The sequence below is a fragment of the Sinohyriopsis cumingii genome, chromosome 10 (assembly GCF_028554795.1).
Source record: "Sinohyriopsis cumingii isolate HCF-2022 chromosome 10, ASM2855479v2, whole genome shotgun sequence".
NCBI lineage: Eukaryota > Metazoa > Mollusca > Bivalvia > Unionida > Unionidae > Sinohyriopsis > Sinohyriopsis cumingii.
In genome coordinates, this window is record NC_142970.1 from 59379957 (window position 1) to 59401804 (window position 21848).

The 21848-nt window shown below is 35.9% G+C and overlaps 1 protein-coding gene across 3 annotated transcripts in view; it reads right to left on the reverse strand.

Annotated features, from left to right (window-relative positions):
* The window catches only part of LOC149790209 (pleckstrin homology domain-containing family M member 2-like), a 79555-nt gene that overhangs the window by 30989 nt on the left and 26718 nt on the right, over nucleotides 1–21848 (reverse strand). For all 3 annotated transcript variants that reach the window (XM_089972215.1, XM_089972216.1, XM_089972217.1), the window contains exons 9-12: nucleotides 10221–10287; nucleotides 7020–7175; nucleotides 5964–6052; nucleotides 3676–3805 (exon numbers count right to left, since the gene is read on the reverse strand). In XM_089972215.1, coding sequence (XP_089828341.1) covers nucleotides 3676–3805; nucleotides 5964–6052; nucleotides 7020–7175; nucleotides 10221–10287 — 442 coding nt within the window. The remainder of the gene's footprint in view (nucleotides 1–3675; nucleotides 3806–5963; nucleotides 6053–7019; nucleotides 7176–10220; nucleotides 10288–21848) is intronic.

Sequence of the window (21848 nt, forward strand, 5' to 3'; positions counted from 1 at the left end):
GGATTAAAAACTGTATGGGTCAGATTATAAATATTAATCAGAGTTGTGTAGAGAAGGGAAAGGATAAATACAATAGTGCTTTAAGTATATAGATTATTATTGATCATTTGGAAATAAAAAGGGATAAAGTGGCATTAATACTTTTTGACCACAAAATGTTTTTTTGATAGATTAGAATTTAATTATGTAGGGAAAACTTTGGAGAAATTTGGTCTTGGACGAGTCTTTAGAGAGTGGATAAGAATACTTAATAGGAACATCTTTATGCACGTACAGGTAGATGAAGCATTAACTAGGAATTCTGAAATTGCTAGACAGGGCTGTCCACTGTAAATGCTGTTATATGTAGTAGCGACAGAGGCACTATGTAAAAAAAATGAAAATAAAATGATAAAGGGTGTTACGATACCCAATCTGAAAGAAGTAAAGATGCTACTACATGCAGATTACTGTTCTAACTTTATAACTGACCATCTGTCATTTAAACATCTTGAAAAGGAATTTAACAAATCTGGTAAAGTGTCAGGATTAAGAACCAATCATGATAAAACTGAAATTGTACTTATAGGAAATGGCGATGAAAGCTCCCTGGCTTACCGACTCATCTGATTAAGGATAAAGAAAAACCTCTGGGGAAGATGTTTCGATGTAATGCATAGTTAGGGAATTATAAAAAGACAGAAGCAGTAGAAAAAGAATATATAGATTTGGAATTTAACATCTTGAGACATATTATATATATATATATATATATATATATATATATATATATATATATATAAACATATGCTTTACATTGAGGAGAACTGATTTTGAAAATGAGCAATTGGAAATACTTGATATAAAGATCATATACTTTGTATGGGAAGGAAATTTACTCTACTTACCACATCAATATCTGTACAAGAGTAAAAAGGAAAGGGGAATAAATCTTCTGGCTTTATGAAATATGTATTAAAAAAAGGCTAATATTACCAACAGAGCCAAAAATTTAAATGTGATACCTATATATGCATGGCAAGCATTGTATATCTATTAGTTTGGTTTTATTTTAAAGCATAAACCATCAATATACGGAAATAATAGGTTAACAAAAGTAATAGATTGTCCAAGAAGGATGCAATATACAAGAAATGTTATTCTTGAGTAAAGAGAAATGCCAAACGTTTGGATGTCTCCTATATATATATATATGTATATATATATATATATATATATATATATATATATATATATATATATATATATATATATATATATATATATATATATATATATATATATTAACATTTATATAGTCTAATTGGTCAAGACCTTTTAGATAAGATAGTCTTTGAAGTCTCAATATAGGAAAAGAGATGTGGATTGGAAATTAGTTTGGAAAAATTGGGAGGCAATAAGATCAAAGAAATAAAGCATGTTACTGAAATATATACATCATCTATGGCTAACAGGGGAGGTAAACATGTGACGGTATATGAATAATGCCATTGTGTAAGATGCATGTAATATTAAACTCGGAGAAAAATAAAGGAGAAAGGGAAATTTCGAAATGGATAATACAGGATAAAGTATTTCTATATCTTGACAAAATAACAAATAAATCAATGGTGAATAAAGTTAAATATTTTATAATAAACAATATGCTGAAATATGGACAACAGAGAACAATAGATCACAGGGTTAGGATAGAAAATGTGGTTTTATTGGGTATTTATGCCCAAGTGACCAGAAATGAGACAGAGTTTTAGGGGTCATATCCCTTTTTAGGGATTCCTCAAGAGAAGCCTTGAAAGTATTTCTCAAGAATGGTTGTTGTTGTTGTTGTTGTAGGGTTTAACGCCATTTTTCAGCACAAGATAGGCTATACATGGTGGCCAGTATGGAAGAATGTAGATGTATAATAAAAATATATAATAAGATACTGTTTTTATTGTTCTACAGTGGTCCGTTTTTAACTTTAATTAGAAATAAGCTACAAACTATTCCAAGGAAAAATTTCCTTCCTTGGTATAAGACTAAAGTCCAACATCACATTATGTAAAAAACAAGAATTAACATGGGACAGGGCTCCACATGTGGTGGGAAGTAAGAGGCATGGTTCTCATAATGCTATATTTTGTGGCTCAAAGTGAGGTAGACAGTATTGTGAGGGAGCCAATGAAAACCACGCACATGGAATCACAAACATACGGAAACATTAAATACCCTGTCACTTTGGTAGGAATTAATCTATTCTGTTCTTAAAAGAATCAATTGATAAATCTTTGGCAGATTTTATGATTGATAATATAAAGATTAAAGGAACTGAGCACATATGAAAAATAAAATAAAAAAATACGACTAATACATACATTTTAATTTACTAGTTATTTATTTTGTATGCACATAAACCAGTGCAACTCTCTTCTCTAAATTCAAACTTTTTATGAGATAAGATGTACATATGCATGCAATGATTATTAAAGCCTAGGTCAACGATGCATACACATGTACCTATGGAAATGGAATACAGTAAAAATTACCTTTTTATTGTTTAATCATATAAAAATTAATTAACCAAACCAGTCATTTGAAAAAACAAAGGCTGGTCCAAATATGAAAATCTATAGCAAGCAATACACTATAGCATATACACAAGACTCACGGAAAGAAGGAGGATCACTAGTCATGATCACTGGAAATAAGGGACCACGATACAGAAACATACCACAGACAATTTTGGCAGAGTATGTAACATCTTGAAAATACATGAATAAACAGGAATACAAATTTTCCATGTAGAGGAGGAAACAGGGAACCTGTGGAGGTGGGGACCTTGGAGTACAACTCTTAGAATAATCCCCCCCCCCAAATGATTTAATAAATAAATTTTCTTACGAAATATTTGTGATTTGTTTTAACGGGAAATACCAAAATAACACTGGGAGTGGTTACACAAAAACAATTTTTGGAAGAGTTATGGGGGTACACAACCGATGCCATTTAGCTTATAATAGTTAAAGATTGAGGGTATGTCCACAAAAAATATAACACAATATGAAGGATAAAAGAGATAAAAGAGAGAATAAAAAGAGAGGAAAAGAAAAAAAATATTAAAACAACAAGTTTAAATAATCGAACTAATGTCTTTTTTAAATGCATTATTAAAACATAATAAATATGATTATATATATATATATATATATATATATATATATATATATATATATATATATATATATATATATATATATATATATCTTGTCCTTACAAAAAACATCCAAACACACAGAATGGCAAAGATCACATATTAAGGAAACGGGGACGGAGACCAACCCTACACTTTTGTCTCCAGAACCCAATCCTTAAAAAATGGGAACATCAAGGAACCAGCCTGGGCCCCTAGGCCAGTACCAGAGTAGGAAATTCACCCCCAAATTAGCAAACATTATCTAAACAACTTTTTTAATCCAAATCCTTTTGGAACTTTTTATGGAAAAACAACACTTCAGATCTTTCAGAGTAACATGAACATATTAAAGCCTTTATAAATTTTGGAAACATGGGTGGGGGGACACCTCAATTGTTGTCCATGTTTCTAAGTTGCAAATATAATGTTTACAGAACATTTGAATTCGGAACAATTTAGACCCAGATACAATATATATCTTGCGTAAAATCACTGTAACTCACATCACATTTACTCTCATGTGCAATATATTTTCTGAAGGTTTCTCTCTGAGTAGTGGCTTCGGTGTACACTGTCAATTTGATTGGATGATAGTCATTCTCCATGGCTGAAACAAGGCAGTGCACTATTGCTCTGAAAGCATACCATAGGTATCATATCATACAGGTTTATTGGCATAGTGTTTCCTAAACCTATTTAATATTTGTTAATATTATAAATGATTAAAAACATATATTGACATTGCAAAATAAGGGATGACTTCACATACACTAAAAAAAGTAATAATCACAGAGGTATCTAAATGTAATTTACACTAAAGTCATTTTGGGAATGATACTAGGGCACTTATAATCTTCTTACATTTATATTTCTTCTTCATGTAATGTAATAAATAATCACAGAGACATCTAAATGTAATCTACACTAAAGTCATTTTGGGAATGATACTATGGCACTTATAATCTTATTACATTTATATTTCTTCTTCACGTGATAAAGAAAATCTTCTATTCTGAATGTGAATATAAGGATTTTCTATTTAATATAAGTGAAAGTTTAGGTCTTAATCATGAAATACAAGAATCACGTTACAGCACATGTAACGTGCAGCATATGTGCCAGGACTCATTTCTATCAACACAAAATACACGGAGAAATATGGGTCTATACAGTATACAAATTTGATTATAATGTGCATGCGTGCATAACACTGCTTCTAAAATGGGTGTCCATTACATAAAAGCAACTACTGTGACTGGTAATTTTGGAGAGTGGCCAGGAAGAAAGGGACGACACATGCAACTGTAAATTATGATTATAACTATGTATTTACCTTGAATTCTGCATTCTTGGTATGCATCATTTCTTTAATTAACTCTATTGATTTAATAAGATAGAAAGTTTGATTACAAAACATAAAGTTTGAACCTTCTATGTGTGCGTGTGTGATTAGGATTTTTAATGTAGCTTTAACAATTTGTCAGTTAAATCATTACAATGTCTGCAATGTGGCAGTTTATAGTGATGTCTTAGCACTGGGGCATCATGCCACATACATGTAGCATGATGTCCCACCAAGTCACATTATCCTGACACCAGGCCGACCAGTTCTAACTAACCTCCTAATTAATGCTGAGCATCAAGCGAGGCAGCTGTTAATACCATTTTTGTAAGTCTCTGGTATGACTTGGCCAGGGATCAAACCCACAATATCCCGCACTGAATCTTTTAAATCTCATATTGACACGATGTTCAATAGTGTATATAAGCTAAATGACATGTCGCTAATTAAAAGTATGTCCGTTTGTTATACATATTTTACATTACAAACTGATCATGTTGTGGACTACCTGCATTGTGCTCAATAAATTACCTCACAAACTCTTATGTCATAAAACCACTTTCAGCATAACTCTTGACCACTCCAGCAAAAATTGAATTATTGTTTACAGTGACCTATACGTAAAGTAAAAGTGCTGGACAGATTACATTTGTTGTCCTCAGTGACTCTTATGTGGTTTCAGACATCAATAATTTGGCATATATACATATAAAGTCAACTCTGCTTATGTGCATAGCCTTGGGACTGGACCACATGTATGCATATAAACAGAGTATGCATTCAAGTGGAATTCATGTATATTTACAATGAAAAATTGGTCCATACTGTTGCTATGCACTTAAGCGATATATGCAATTAAGCGATATGCATTTAAGTGGAGCCAACTGTATATATATATATATATATATATATATATATATAAAATGCACAATATGCAGTGTGATCAAGGTTTGCCATAAGAATATCCAGAACTATCCACATACAATCAAATATGCGTTAAGTAATTGAAAATTTCTATATTTCCTGTAATAACTAGAACATTGTAGTACGCCACAAACTCCTGGATACAGATATTCTGTACACTCATTGGTGTTTAAGCAATCTTTCTATAATACGTCACAGTATGGTTGGTCAAACAGGCACATGGGCTATAAACTAGACAGGACGGCATAGTTTAATACTTATAGCAGGATACTGGGGAAGCTGAAAACAAATTTCTGTTACATACTTCTGTGAAGTACAAATGATGTTTAATCGAAGCTAAAAGCTGTGTCACTAATTAATTTGTATGATCACACTATAAGCTTGTCATTTTCTTAAGTGAGACAATGCACCCTAAATTCAAATATAGTTTGTTTTATTTACATTAAAAAAATAACGCCAAAGATTTGTTTAAGGGTAGTTATTTATTTGTAAAAATTAAAACCTACTCCTAAACTATAAACTTACCTTGTAGACATTTCATCTCCAGTTGACAGACAGTATTGCTTATTTCGTCTCTTACACGTGATATGGACAAACTGGTAGTTCATACCCAACTGAAATAGGGTATATGAAATGTACAAAAATAAAATCTATATGCAGTCCTTTTCTCATCATCTGCTACTATTGCATTTAATTAGTCTGGGAATATCACTAAGCTGTTTTCCGAAAATACTTTATTATGCCATAAACTATTTTACAAAGCTTGTTAAAGCATATTTTACACAATAACATGTGACCAGAAAATACTTATGCATCCTGCTATATAACATAGCTAAGGAAACTTTGGCTAAGAGTGAAAAATTAAACTCCAAATCAAACAATGGCTATAACTAATTCAAAAGCAATGACATAGATATCATACTAGACTTGGGTAATTTCGTTACTGACCCCACAGGTCCATTCTAGACCCCATGGGTCCATTTTAGACAGACCTTCAAAGATTATCTGGCAAATACAAAGTTTGTATAACCTGGGCAAAAAGAGGCAACAATGAATTTTAGTTGTGATGGAAAGGTATAAAACAAAGGTGTGTATCTAAATGTATTTGGCACTTATTCAGTTCTTCCAAAGTTAACGAGCCACAACACAAGCAGGGTATTTGTGGCAAATATACTTGTAGACAAGGATGCATCTGTGTTCCCTTCCATACAATGGTATGTGTCTGTACGTAGTGGAGACACAATAAGGTAAGAAAACTTGCATATTAGGTGTGAAACTTTATAAATATCAAATTTTCTTAGAAACTGAGCAATGTATAACAATAATTATGTCAGATTTAGTATCGAATCATTCAAAAATTTCACTAATTATATCACTGCCAATTATATTGCTCAAAATCTCAAAATTCTGGTCACAAAGTGTCTTTTATATCATCTGTCAACTTGAAGGTTTGCACTAATAATACTGCATGTTTCATCCAAAACTAAAACACCACTTAGCATTGAAATTCAAATGATTTGGAATGTGATGCAAAGAAGTAGCTAGGTAAAACCCCGCATTTTGTAAATGCTTTGTACATACTGAGACAAAGTCAACCTCTGGGAACCTGATTTCATCCACCTTGGTAAATTTTCCATCTCTCCTTTCCTGGGTGAGGAGGTATAGTGACCGTGAGGAAATAAGGAGGAAAATGACTCTAGTCTCCCCCTCTGTGTGCCCTGTTAGGCAACTGAACATCTGAAATGAGAGAGTACTGTACATGAAAGGGTACATATTTATCCTTTTTAATTTTTTCCTTTAAATGTTTTAGGGTTCCTGCAATCTTTAAAAAAGTAGCTCCACGAGTTTTCCAAAACTTTTGCATGACCTTTTTGCAATTTCAAGAGTATATATTCAATCCCCGGCCGAGTCATACCAAAGACTTACAAAAATGGTACTAACAGCTGCCTCGCTTGGCACTCAGCATTAAGAGGTTAGCATTAGGACTGGTCAGCCTGGTGTCAGGATAATGTGACTGTGTGGGACATCATGCTACGTGTTTGCGGCATGATGCCCCAGTGATAGACATCACTTTAAGCTGCCACACTGTAGACATCATAGCGATAAGACTGAAAAGTTGTTAAAGCTACGTTAAAAATTCAAATCACACACACACACACACACAAAGCAAGGAATTCCCAGTCCATGCCAACACTAATATAGGCTCAATCTGTCTGAAAAGCACCATTACATTTGTTTGATCTATCTCAAAAGCACCATTATAACATGGGTTCAATATGCCTGTAAAAACAGTGTTATGTTGACAACTTTAATACTTTCAAAAAGAAGTAGTTCCATAAGATTTCCAAAACTTTTGCAAGACCTTTATGCAATTTCAAGAGTATCTATTACATCACCTTATGAACCATAATACTTAACTAACCCTTACATATAAAGCAAAACATAATACGTTTTAGTTAGCTTATGTCACAAAACAAATAGTACTATAGCGGTATGCTTCATATACTGCTGCTTTTAAATCGATTTAAGTTGTTTTTTTAAAATGTTTGAACGTAAAGAAAAAACTACGTCCTTACTTACTGTGGTCTTGATTTGGGGGTGGGGGACAATATCCATAGGTTTTGTGTGGCAGGCAATTTACCCATAGGTACTATGGGCATGGTGAAGGCAGAAATGTTCAAGAAATTTCAAGACTTCAAAAAAAAAACATTCTCATAGGTCCATGTCGAAAAGGCAGGTTTTGGGCTGGCAAGTTATTATCTAAATGTTATTCAAAGCAAATACAAAATCAATCATATGTACTTAACATTATTTACACAATATACTTCTAATAATGAAATGTTTTCTTCACTGTGATGGAGTAGATTTCTTCTGTTATATTTCTGTATCCAAGTCCTTCAAACACGCTTGAGTTTCACGGACTTGCGAAATGTGTTAGAAACAGTTTGAAGACTGAGGTTGCTATCCATTTTTGCTTTCTCAATATGGCAAACATCAGACTTAACAACTGCTAGATGTCTTTTTCAACTTTAGCTCTTTTCTTCAGCATGCGGTCTGTCTCTAGATCTTCAGCTTTTCTCCTCTCCTCCTCTAAACACAATTTGTAGGATTGTCCAATATTGGCAGTTCATCATCTTCTTTGTGGGCACTACATTTCAACAACACCTCCTTTTCTTTTGATTTCCATACTTACATTACTAACAGCAAGGGACAGTGGCCTTGTTTGTACATAATTGCTTCTTTGTTCAGTGCAAAGCCTCTATCAACCTGTGCCGGTCTATGAGAAGGAGTCAGCTGGGTTTTCTATTTCTGGCCACCAAAGACACTACCCATTTTTATGTGCTAGAAGAGAGTTAAAAAATGCACAGAGAAGTTCTTTCTTACTTGTGATTAATGCAAATGTGTTCAAGTCAATGGTCTCGATAGCAGTCTCAAGGAAATTTGTAACTTTCCTAGTGACATCATCCACCTTGGTACATTCCAGTCTTCCATTATTGGCTAAGCTTTTCATTGGTGACTGAAATGCACATACAGTGCATTTAATGTCTTCAAGCTTTCTTTCAGGGTTCAGGCATATCATCTTCCTAACAAGAGCATACCTCACCGGTGTTTTTGCAAATTATCTTCATGACAATTGCCTGAAGAACTTTTGTGCACTCCAAATTAAAAGCCAGAATGTATTTTTCTGAGAGGTTTCCTTTTTGCTTGTGATCAGTTATGACTGTTTTGGTAACAAAACCAACTTCAACTTTTGCGGCCTCCTTCAAATTTTCGATTTTGAGAAATTGATGTCTGTCAGTTTGGAAGAGACTTATCAAATACAGTTGTTCTGAAGTGACAAAAAGATCCAAGAGCTTCCCTCCCCATCTTTAAAAATAGTATCTGCCATGAACGGAAGCATGGGGCCTTCACCCAGAAATGCTTGCAAGAATGTTTTTATTTTTCTTGCCACATATAGAAGGAATGGGCACAAGGGACAAATATAGAAGATTTGACCATCTCTTTGAACTCTTAAATGATTTCAGGGCTGCTGATTTCTTTAAGCTAGACAAATGAAAATCAGTTCTAAAATTTTCTTTGAAATATTGTTAAAATGATAAGTTTATAACGGGTGTAAATTTGGATGTTTATAATATTTGACAAGAGCATAGTAAAAGTGTCCATAAAATTAAAACAAAATATTGAATGCTTTGGAAAAATGTTACAAAAAGTAAACTTGTTAAAAGTATTCAATATTTCCTGGCTTATGGTTTAATAGTTTTTATGGTATCTTGCTGAAAATGTTAGACAAAACATACAAGACAGGCATAAGCAAAACAACAGGTTTCCTTCTGCTAACACACTATGGGTAAGACGAAATAATGCAAAATGACACATCGTTACAGAAGCATCAAAATACGTGCAATAATGTATTGTAGTTATGCTATTCAATAAAATATATGTTGTGCTACTGTAGGACACAGTTATTACATGTTTCAAGAAAATATATTGTATACCTTTGTGCTAAATATATTGTATACCTTTGTGCTAAATCAATCTGGTCACTTTCAGTACAATCAACAGTACTTAACAACAATTTATGTGCATAATTTTGGTTGAAGGTCCAAACTGCCCCATAAATACTGTTTCCTATTTCAGCTTCAACCAAAATTGGCCCAAAAGTGTGAGAAGGTGTAGTTTTATACTGGTTATTAATCAAAGGTAAGATCAGTCAGTAAATTGCATCTATTTACTAAGAGAGTTAATACCTCGAGAAAGAAGAAACCCAATTCTAACTTTTACCTTCATGAAGCTTTCGTCTGTGTCCATCACATCTAGCATTAAGAAGAGCATGCTATGGATGTCAAGCCTGGAAAGGTAAATATGCAACATCAAAATGGTTCAGTGCATACTTTTCAATTTGAATCATATCTGTCATTAGAATGTGTTGCATATTACAAAACTCAACGAGGTTTTAAGAACTGAAAGTAGAACTGAAAACTGATCGTGATAAAGTACCGACATTGAAATAATTTAAATAGCCGTTTTTAGTGAAAACTTGAACATTATTCTTTCAGTGTGCTATAATGTGCAGATGTGTAGTTTATTATATAATGTGTAGACAAAATTGTAGTTTATTCTTTCATGTGTAGACGTGTAGTTTATGCTGTGTAAACGTGTATGTTATGCTATGTCTATAATTTAGTTTATGCTATCATGTGCAGACATGTAGGTCATGCTATAATGTGTAGTTTATGTCAAAATTTGTAGATTCGTAGCATGTCCTATCATGTGTAGATGTTTAGTTTATGGTATGCAGACATGTAGCTTGTGCTAATAATGTGTAGAGGTGTAGTTTGTGTAGTTTATGCAATAATGTGTAGACATGTAGTTTATGCTATGTGTAGATGTATTGTTCATGATGTAATGTGCAGGTGTGTTGTTTATGCTATAAAATGTAGATGTGTAGTTTATGATACAATGTGTAGATGTGTAGTTTACGTTGTTATGTGTAGATTTGTAGTTTGTCCTATAATTTGTAGACATTTAGTTTATGCTATAATGTGTAGATGTGTAGTTTATGCTATAATGTGTAGATGTGTAGTTTATGATATAATATGTAGATGTTTAGTTTATGTTCTAATGTGTAGACTTTTAGTTTATGCTATGTGTACACATGTATTTTATGTGTAGTTCATGTCTTGATGTGTTGACATATCTTATGCTATGTGTAGATGTGTAGTTTATTCTGTAATGTGCATATGTGTAGCTTGTGTAGTTTATGCATTGATGTGTATACATCTAGCTTATACTTTAATGTGTAGACATGTAGTTTATGATGCAATGTGCAGATGTGTAGTTTATGCTATAACATGTAGATGGGTAGTTTATACTATAATATGTAGATGTGAATCCAAGACTTGGCATAACATTAAATTGTTGCATTTATCCCACCAAGATCATAATGAAGTCCTTCTTCATACATTCAGGGTTCATCCTTGGCTTTGCCAATATGCAAATTGCGATTTGTTTTCCTTATTGGCGACAAAATATACCATATGGAGAATATTTGGGCGACAGCCTTTTTGACTGTTTAATTTATACATAGTCATGGATCTGGAGTGGAGAAATTCAAAGGGACCACAAAAGGAATCCACAAACTTGGATACACAATGCACTGGAATCTATCTGTTACATGAACAAATCCTTTGTTCGTATAGACAACCCCATCTTTAGAGTACATTGTTACATCATAATCCGCTTATATTGACATCTGGCCTGAGTACTGTATGCTGTGATACACTCAGTCATGCTATGGGACTATACCTACAACCAACCGACCTCTGAAGACGCGAACAGAAACAACTACAATTAATGGAACGCCAGCAAATCCTTGTTTTTTTTTTTAAAATATACCAATAAAATACTTTTGCTGAACCTTCTGAGAAAACTGAGTATCTTTGAAGTACAAATACAAAGCAAATGGACAGAATTATATACTGTCAACAGTGCAACATTATCATAGATAAACATAAATTACACATTCTATGTTCATCATCTCATCCTAAGAGTAAGTTAATAAAATTAACAGCAGTTGGATTTAATGCAAATTCATCAGACAACACAGTCACAGTAACTGATGTTAATTTTGCTCATTGATCTTTTACTTTTGCCGTCAATCCCGTGTTACGACTGCAGGGACTTAAACTACGCATGCCAATCAGAAATAGCAAACAAACAAGTTTTGTATAACTGAAAAACATTTATTTCTCAAAATACAGGAGTGAAAGAATTAACTGACAGCATGGTGAATGAATTCCTATTTCCTAAAAGTCCTGTCAATTCCAATAGTTCCTACAATCAACCGACCTCTGAAGACGCAAACAGAAACAGCTACAATTAACAGAATGCCAGCAAATCCTTGTTTTTTTTAATATAAAATATACCAATAAAATACTTTTGCAGAACCTTCAGAGAAAACTGAGTATCTTTGAAGTACAAATACAAAGCAAATGGACAGAATTATATACTGTCAACAGTGCAACATTATCATAGATAAACATAAATTACACATTCTATGTTCATCATCTCATCCTAAGAGTAAGTTAATAAAATTAACAGCAGTTGGATTTAGTGCAAAGTCATCAGACAACACAGTCACTGAACCTGGTGTTATACCTGGCAGTCCAACATCATCTACATGTAGTGATGGTAGCAATGCTTCAAGTGCAACACCGCATCATGATGAACAGGTCAAAAGTTCTCGAAAATTTATCGACAGCTGGAAACTTGGTCGTCTGTGGCTGAGATATGATACAAACTTAAAGCTGATGTTCTGTGATATATGTATCAAGGCACAAGTGGTCAAATCATTTACAACTGACTGTGATAGTCTGAAGAAGGAGAATGTCACCAAACATGAATCCAGGCAGGGTAAGTAATATATGTTAATTTTGCTCATTGATCTTTTACTTTTGCCGTCAATCCCGTGTTACGACTGCAGGGACTTAAACTACGCATGCCAATCAGAAATAGCAAACAAACAAGTTTTGTATAACTGAAAAACATTTATTTCTCAAAATACAGGAGTGAAAGAATTAACTTACAGCATGGTGAATGAATTCCTATTTCCTAAAAGTCCTATCAATTCCAATAGTTCCAAGAAATCTGAATACATTCCAGCGAAAAATTACCCTTCTGTGTTGAAGCTTCAAATGTACAGAAAGAATTAAATAATTCTGAAAGAATTCAAACAGTCATTGAATGAATTTAGTTAATACTGTACAGTTATTCTAGCATGTCATGCAAATAATAAATCTTTTCAAAAGTCATCAGGAGATTGAATCCAAAAACACAAAATTGGGACCTACCATTAGAAAGTTTTTACAGCATATTTAAGCATCGTTTTCACTAAATTTTCTCTGATTTGTCGGGTTCAATACACATGAAATTCTCAAAAAAGGACATGCCGTTTCTCCCTGTGGAGTGCGTTATTTACCCGACACACACACACATGCCCCCGTTTCATATTCTATACCATAGCTTAAGATTAGACTTAAGCCTCTTTGACCTACTTCAAAGAAACCACATGTTCTACAGTGAGTGAAATCACTAGCAATTGATTGACAAATAAACCATGGTTTAAACTTGTATATACAACTATTGGTAGTTGGAAGCCATAGAACCCGACCGTGTTATAGACCGAATCGTGTTATAAGCTACCCGGTCAGGTAGCTGAAGAATATGATACATATACTCCAAAAACAATTGTGCAGGTTGGGGTGGGATGGTGTAATAAATGGTGGTAAAATACGTGCTTCATTGGCACAGTTACCATCTTAAATTGATGCACATTAAATGGGAAATACACCTGTAGTGAAAACAGAGAAGGCATATATATATTTTACTTTGTTTAGAGAACCACGGATTGTTTATATATACATGTCTAATGTATAGTATGACTAGAGTATCAACATCGTGAACTCACCCGCAAATCTAATCACATACATTGAAAAAACAATACAAGTAATTCCATCAAAAATATGCACACACAGAGAGTTAAAATATTCAATAATTTGGTCACAGGTCATATCGGTCTGAATTCAGTGGATAAACATAGCACAATCACATATCGAATGATGAAGCACATTTTCTTTTCAGTACTTCCCAAGTCAGTAAAGTTAGTTTGCCTTTTAAGCCGCCATTGGTAGCTTTCATAAGCATAAACATTTTCACTGCAAAAAGGAAACTTTCATGGCACAGTAAACTTGTTCCAGTCAGGTTGGAATATGAAAAAAGAATTCAGCAGATTACATTGCTGTTATTTAAGTTTAGTACTGACTTCCTTTGAAGAAAAGGTTCTTTGTTTTTACTGAAGATTGGAGTCAGCTTTCTTTGATGAAAAGTGCATGCACTATTGAAGTCGCCGCTAAAGGTCAGCTTTGAAGAACCAAACAAATGCCAATTTCTTATTGTGGCAGCAACATCAAATAATTGTATTGCATGATTGAGACTGATTTTTATTTCTCCATTTGCTTAGTACGTTTTCATAACAGTCAGTGCTTCAAAGGTAATCAATTTTGTTTGAAATTTCAGCAAACTATTTTAGCTGAGTACATTTTAAAAAAAAGGAATTGGCCGTCGTTTGGTTGATTGTAGTTACTGTTCCTCCCTGCCTATTGAAGAGACCAACAAGTAAGACCTTTTTTAATTATTTACATTTGTGGCAGTGAAGTGATGCTGACTTCCACACACGCGTCAGAAATTTAGCAAATGATTAGTACCAAACATTTGATTTTTCTGAAGGATTTAATTCTGAGTAAAAAGAAGAGGAATTTTAATTACGATCCACAAACAAATGTCAGTCTATGTAAATATATTAATTACTAGTGAGCGGCCAAAAATTCGATGAAAGATAGATTACAAGATAATGCCTCGTCCGATTGATCTCCGCTATCATAAATGTCAACAACAAAAAAAGCAGATATCTCACAACATACAGTACTTATGCTCAATGTAAACATAACCGGATTACGATATAACAATGCACTGTAGATGGTTTGTCAATATGGACAAAGAAATAGATACATTTCAGTTCATTTTATATCAAGTTTGAGGCTTCCTGTCATGGGGCCTCTGAATTTCTCCACTCCAAACCAATAGTTGTATATACAAGTTTATTGGCAATGATGTTGCCAATAAAACAAATCGCCAGATACAGTAAAACCTGTCTTGAGAGACCACTGCTATGAGAGACCACCTGTTTTGAGAGACCAGAATCTCCATGCACAGATTTTATTGATTATATAGTGTTACAATCTGTTATGAGAGACCGCCTGTCTTGAGAGACCATTATTTTTTGGCAGAAGGGGTGGTCCTTCAAGACAGGTTCTACTGTTGTACATTTTGCCGCCAATAAGGAAAATAAAATCGCAGTTAGCGACATTGGTGAAGCCCTATTCGATCCCAGAATAAACTTTTTTTACATATATGAGAAAAATACATCAAAATTTCAGGAGCCATGCCATGATCGTCTTGTATTATTCATGCACGATCTCTTCCACAAAATGATAACAAACTTTTTAGTTTTTTTTTCATGTATGAGAAAAATACATGTATATAAAATTTCAGGAGCCATGCCACAATTGTGTTATATCCAAATTTGTGTTATAATGGAGCATGCTATAGCAGGGTCACACTGTACATGCATTTAACAATGTTGACTCGGTAACAATTTTTTTATATATATGCAGTACATTAATGCCAGGTGCTGACTCGTATAAGTTTCATTGGTGGGAATGGAGATCCTAGTTTGCTTGTCGAGAACAATTCTACAGCATTCAGGTATCATTCTTGGGATTTAGGAAGCAATTCACTATAAGCAAAGCATGTAAAGCACGGCAAAGATACATTTCTGAACTCCTGGTTGACGGAAATGTACTTTGTGAAGCTACCATAAAAAGGGGGGGATCATTTAAGTACCAACTGCATGAAATCAACGGTCGCATTATATGCCACTTATCTTACACTGCAAAGTACGATCATAGGGTTTTAGCATTAAAATGTAATTAACTAAAGTTCCTTACAAAACTATTATTTGGAAAATGATATACTGTAACAAGATAACCGGGTGGGATATTTCGGATTGACAACAGAACACGTTTTGACGACACAGATATATATGGTTTAATGTGGTGATTTATATGAGCAGTAGATTATGAAGATGAGTGCGTATTTATAATCCAAATATTGGGTCTATTTAACATAAAGACGCACAGTTTCAAAGATGGAAAAAAAAATACAAATAAATTAGTTCAGTAACACTAAAACACAGGATAAATGATTCACAAATGATTCAATAATGGAAAGATGAATATACTTCACTCAAATAGTAAACAATGTAAGTTTTTTTACACATAGTAAAAATGTATTCACTCAGGTAGCGAAATTATGTCACTAAACACAAGAACGGATATACCATCTATCCTTCCAGTCCTGAATGATACACTGGGTCTTACTAACCCAAAATTAGCCTATAGCTAATAAAATACATGTATGGAGATACACTCCGTTACCCGTGCACCATATCCGCTCCACAGCTCCTACGAATCAATTTCACAACTGCTATAGACTCCGGACCCTCGGAATACTATGATCACACGGAACATCAGACCCTCCGGACACTTGAAATATTAGACCCTCCAGACACCCTGGTCCTTTGACGGCTCTACAGCTGGGTCACCTTAGTCACTCTTGACATTAGACACTCCAGACGCTAGACATTAGACACTCTGGCACCTTAAACGCTCCGAACAAACGGACGTTTCTACACTCGGACAACACCGGACACCCCGAATATTCCTACCCTCAGACAACACCGGACACCCTGGATATTCCTACCCTCAAAAACAGCCCTACAGCTGGAGTTGTGTGAATCCTTTAAGCAGACCGCTTGCTGACAAAACCATTAGTATTGTAAAGACCCTTTACATGCAGTAACGTATTTATACCTTTAGACTTTTCGTTTTGCCGTATCGAAAGCACCTTGCATATGTGGCATAGGATGAATCGTACTTGCGATTTCGAAATACAATAGACCATATATATAATCACCCTCGGGTATCGTTGTACAGCGAAAAAAACGAAACCAAAGTACATGTATTTAATGAACAACATTTACACCATTCCGTGACAATACCTCCCCCCTAAAAAAAAGTGGTATCAATTTTAAAACAATCACGGAATGTGAACAATGAATCATTATTAAAACTTCCAATTTTCAGACCGAACGAAATGATCTGCTAATTACACCCTACTTAAAAAATCAGCTCCCACATTTTCTGACCCTCAAATTGCCTCAATTCGGAAACTGTATGGTTGCAAAGACAATGCCCAACGCATCAATCTTGCATTGGTGACCTTTGCTTTATTCAAGTATAAAAGCGGCTGATGGTCCGTTTGCAAGGTAAACTCCCTCCCAAAAAGATACGTATGGAATTTTCCTATTCCCCATACTAAGCCTAGGCACTCCTTTTCAATCACGGAGTACTTTTTCTCTTTAGGGAGCAATTTCCTACTTGCATAAGCAATGGGCAATTTCATCCCCCCTTGCACCTGTAGCAAAACAGCCCCAAGACCCGCATCGGATGCATCAGTCCTCAGTACAAAAGGTTTATCTATTTCCGACAACTTTAAAATTGGTGCACTCACCAGTTTGTGTTTTAGAGCGTTAAAAGCTTTTTCCTGGCATACACCCCATGAAACTTTATTCGGTTGCCCCTTCCTAGTCAAATCCGTTAATGGGCTGGCAATAGTCGAAAAGTTGGGGACGAATTTCCTGTAAAACCCGATTAGACCTAGGAAAGATCTTACTTGTTTTTTTGTCTCTGGTCTAGGGGCATCCCTGATTGCTCCCATTTTATCTGGATGAGGTTGCAACCAGCCTAGTCCACTTACCAGATGTCCCAAACATTCCAGACTGGAATACCCTATGCTACACTTAGTAGGCCTAACTGAAAGATTTGCAATGTGAAGTCTATCGAACAGATCCCATAATACCTTAACATGTTCATCCCATGTATGCGTGTAAACAAAGATGTCATCTACAAAGCTGTCGACGTTTTCCGTTCCGTTTAACAGTTTGCGCATGAGACGAACGCACAACGCACGGGCATTGACTAAACCGAAAGGCATAACTTTAAATTGAAAAAGTCCTTTGGGAGTCGCGAATGCCGTTAACTCGCGGGCATTATCGGCGATGGGTATCTGCCAATATCCCTTGCTTAGATCTAATTTGGAAATGTATTTATGACCTGCCAATTCTGAAAATACACTTTCCATATCTGGCATTGGTTCTGCATCAAATACGGTGATCTTGTTTAATTGCCGAAAGTCGATGCAAAACCGGTTGGTCCCGTCTTTCTTTCTGACTAACATCACAGGGGACGAGTATGGGGAATTTGAAGGTTCGATCACTCCCTGATCTAACATTTTCGTCACTTTTTCGCTGATTGTCTCCCGTGCATTAAAGGGTATCGGATATCCTTTTATCCTGATAGGCTCAGTGGTATTCAGTTTGATCTCGTGTCGAATTAGACCCGTACGGCCTGGTCTGTCCGTGAACACATCTGGGTATTTGGACAAAACCTCCATAATCTGTGTACGCTGACCCTCTGATAAATCAGGGCATACATTTATCTGGTCAATACTTTCTTTACCTACGTCCATGGGGTATTCAAGGGGCATTTCTGTGTGTGGAGACAACTTCCGCTTCGTCACCAGACCTATCCTCTATCACCGCTATGCATACTACATTCAAAATCCCTTTATCAATCGTCTGTCCAGGTCTCGCTACATAGAGTTTAAGCATATTGGCATGAAATGTCTTGGACTTCCCCTCCACATCAATGATATAATCCATTTCGCCTTTCACATGTCTGACTTCATATGGCCCTTTCCATTGGACTAGCAGCTTGTTGTTATTTGTTGGGAGAAGCACCAACACTTGATCGCCTACGTCAAACTTTTTACTCCGAGTTCCTCGGTTGTAGTACTTGGCATACCTACGACTAGATTTCACGAGTTCGTCTTGCGCCATTCGACAAATACTTTCTAATCTTTCGCACAAATCAACTACGTAATGGTATGTGGTCTTAACTTCTTCATCCGCGACCTCGTCTGTCCACAGTTCGCGAAGTATGCGCATAGGACCACTAACTGTCCTACCATACAATAGTTCAGACGGGGAGAAACCCAAGCTTTCCTGAGGAACCTCACAACATGTGAACAGAAGGGCGTTCAGATATCTATCCCAATCCTTCGGTCTTTCCGCACACATCCTCCGCAACATTTGCTTCAATGTCCCGTTGAATTTCTCGACCAATCCATTGCACATAGGATGGTAAGGTGTTGTGCGTAACTGTTTAAGGGACAACAAGCTACTAATTTCTGCCATGAGATCTGAGATGAATTGCGCTCCACAATCTGTAAGAACCTCTTCGGGCACTCCGACCCTGCTGAACATGCCTACGAGCGCTTCGGCTACATGTTTGGTTTCAATTGATGGCAAAGCTATGGCTTCAGGATATCTAGTAGCGTAATCTACCAGTGTCAAGATGTATCGGTTTTTCCGATCTGTATGCGGAAATATTGGTCCTACAATGTCGATGGCTACTCGTTTGAACGGAGTATCTATCAAGGGCATCTGACCTAACGGTACTCTAGGTACCCTGCCCTTAGAGATCGTCTTCTAGCAAACATTGCACGAGCGACAGAACCGCGCTACGTCGCTATTGACGCCAGGCCAATAAAATTCTCTTAATACCCTATCCGTTGTTTTCTTTACGCCTAAATGACCTGCCATACTCGACTCGTGCGCGACCTTTAGTACATGTGACCTGAATTTCTGGGGAACCACTAGTTGCAAGAACTTCCTATCCGAAGTAGAGTATTCCCTGTACATTAAACCCTTTCGAGTAAGGAATTTAGAGGAACCCCGTTCTTACACTTTCTCACGGTACCCGTTAATGCTTTCTCAGAGGTTGCACGTAAAGACGCGTCACGTTTTTGCTCATTTTGAAATTCTTTGCGGGATATATCAGTAATGGCTTCCGGTACCTTTAACTTACACAAAGGTTTATTTTCCTCCTTTACCTGAGCCCTAGTTTGCACTGCTTGGATGATAGGGAATCGGAAATCTGCTATGGTTGGGAGTCTAGAACCCGGTACGTTGCCAATCGTCAGTTCATAGATCGGGTTGGCTACGCATAAAGCTTCCACAGTCCGAATCAAAAAAGGTGTTTCTATCATTATCCTTGCAACTGGAACATGGTCGATTGTCTGGTCAAGTAACATGCAAGGTGATTTAAACCCAAGCAATTGATCATCGTGGACTAGGCTCCGTTTCACGACTACAGTAGTGCATCCCGTGTCTCGTAGAATGGTGACTTCTTGTCCATTGACAGTGCCGTTTGCGGTTGGCACCCGTGCCTCTGGAAAAATACACGTGCCGATTGATTGGATCACATCGCGCCTGGTCTCTGAACGCACCACTGGTTCATGCACCGCTTCCCGCTTAACTTGCTGAGAAACATTGAGTTTTCCATTTACCGATCTTCTGCCTCTAATGGCTACCACGACTTTCTGGACTGGTCCCTTCCGCTTAGGGCAATAGTGGGAGATATGACCCACTTCCTTGCAAATGAAACATTGCGTGTCACTCCACTTCCCCTGGTTACTCCTACCAGATTTATCAGGTTCCCTGGGTTTTCCGTCTTTGACCTAATTCCCACCTTTGACATCACGCGTGATGACATTCTATGAACCTCCCCAAGCTTCAGCGAACATTTCCGCCTGTGTGGCCATTTCATGTATATTTCTGAAGGACCTTTCCTTCAAGAATAAATATAACTCCTTGCCACAAGTTATTAACAATTGGTCACGAAGCAAGAAATCGATAAGACCCTCAAATGTCTTGACGACTTTACCACATTCCACCCATCGCTGCAAATAATTGCAAGTCCTACTGACGAACTGGGTGAATGTTTCGCCTCTCTCGGGTTTGCTATACTTAAACTTCTTGCGAACCCTTGCTCAGTTAGTTCATATTTCTTGAGAAGTGCCTCTTTCAACATGAGGTAATTGAGCGAATCGGCCGTGGATAAACGTGAATACACGTCTAACACTTTACCATTCAATAACGCGCTAAGATGGAGCAGCCAATTGTCTTTCTTCCATTTTTGTACTGTAGCATACCTCTCAAACCTATTTAGATAACTATCCATATTATCTTTATCGTCTTCAAATGGGGGCAATTTTGGACCTCTCAGTTTAACATCATGTTCCCCCTCTTTTTTAGCTAGCAATAGCTCAGAATTTCTTAGATATTCCTTCTGCCGATTTCTATCTTCCATCTCCAAAGTTTCTAACCTTACCTGTTTTTCCCTTTCTAACTTCTCCCTCTCTGCTTCCTTTTCCCATTCTATCCTTTCCCTCTCAGCCTGTTTCTCTAGTTCAATCATTTCCTTCTTGGTTTCCTTTTTTTCCCTTTCTATTTGTTGTTCCCTTTCAAATTTTTCCCTTTCTATTTGTTGTTCCCTTTCAACTTTGTCCCTTTCTATTTGTTGTTCCCTTTCAAATTTTTCCCTTTCTAATTCCCTCTCCTTTAATCTTTGGTCCCTCTCCTGGGCTTGTTCTTCACGAACGAAATTTCTAAGGGACTCCCCCTCATAACCAAACTGTTTCCCCAGTTCTACCAGTTCTTTCATAGAAGACATTTCAAAAGTTTGGTGGTGACCAACCTTAAAGTACAGTTTTAAACAAACCACGTAATTACCACAAACCGTATTTTCTTTCTCGAAATGCAACACAAATAAATACAAAAAATAAAGTAATATTAGGTATCTACCTAACCTCGGTGCTTTGTCAAACGCG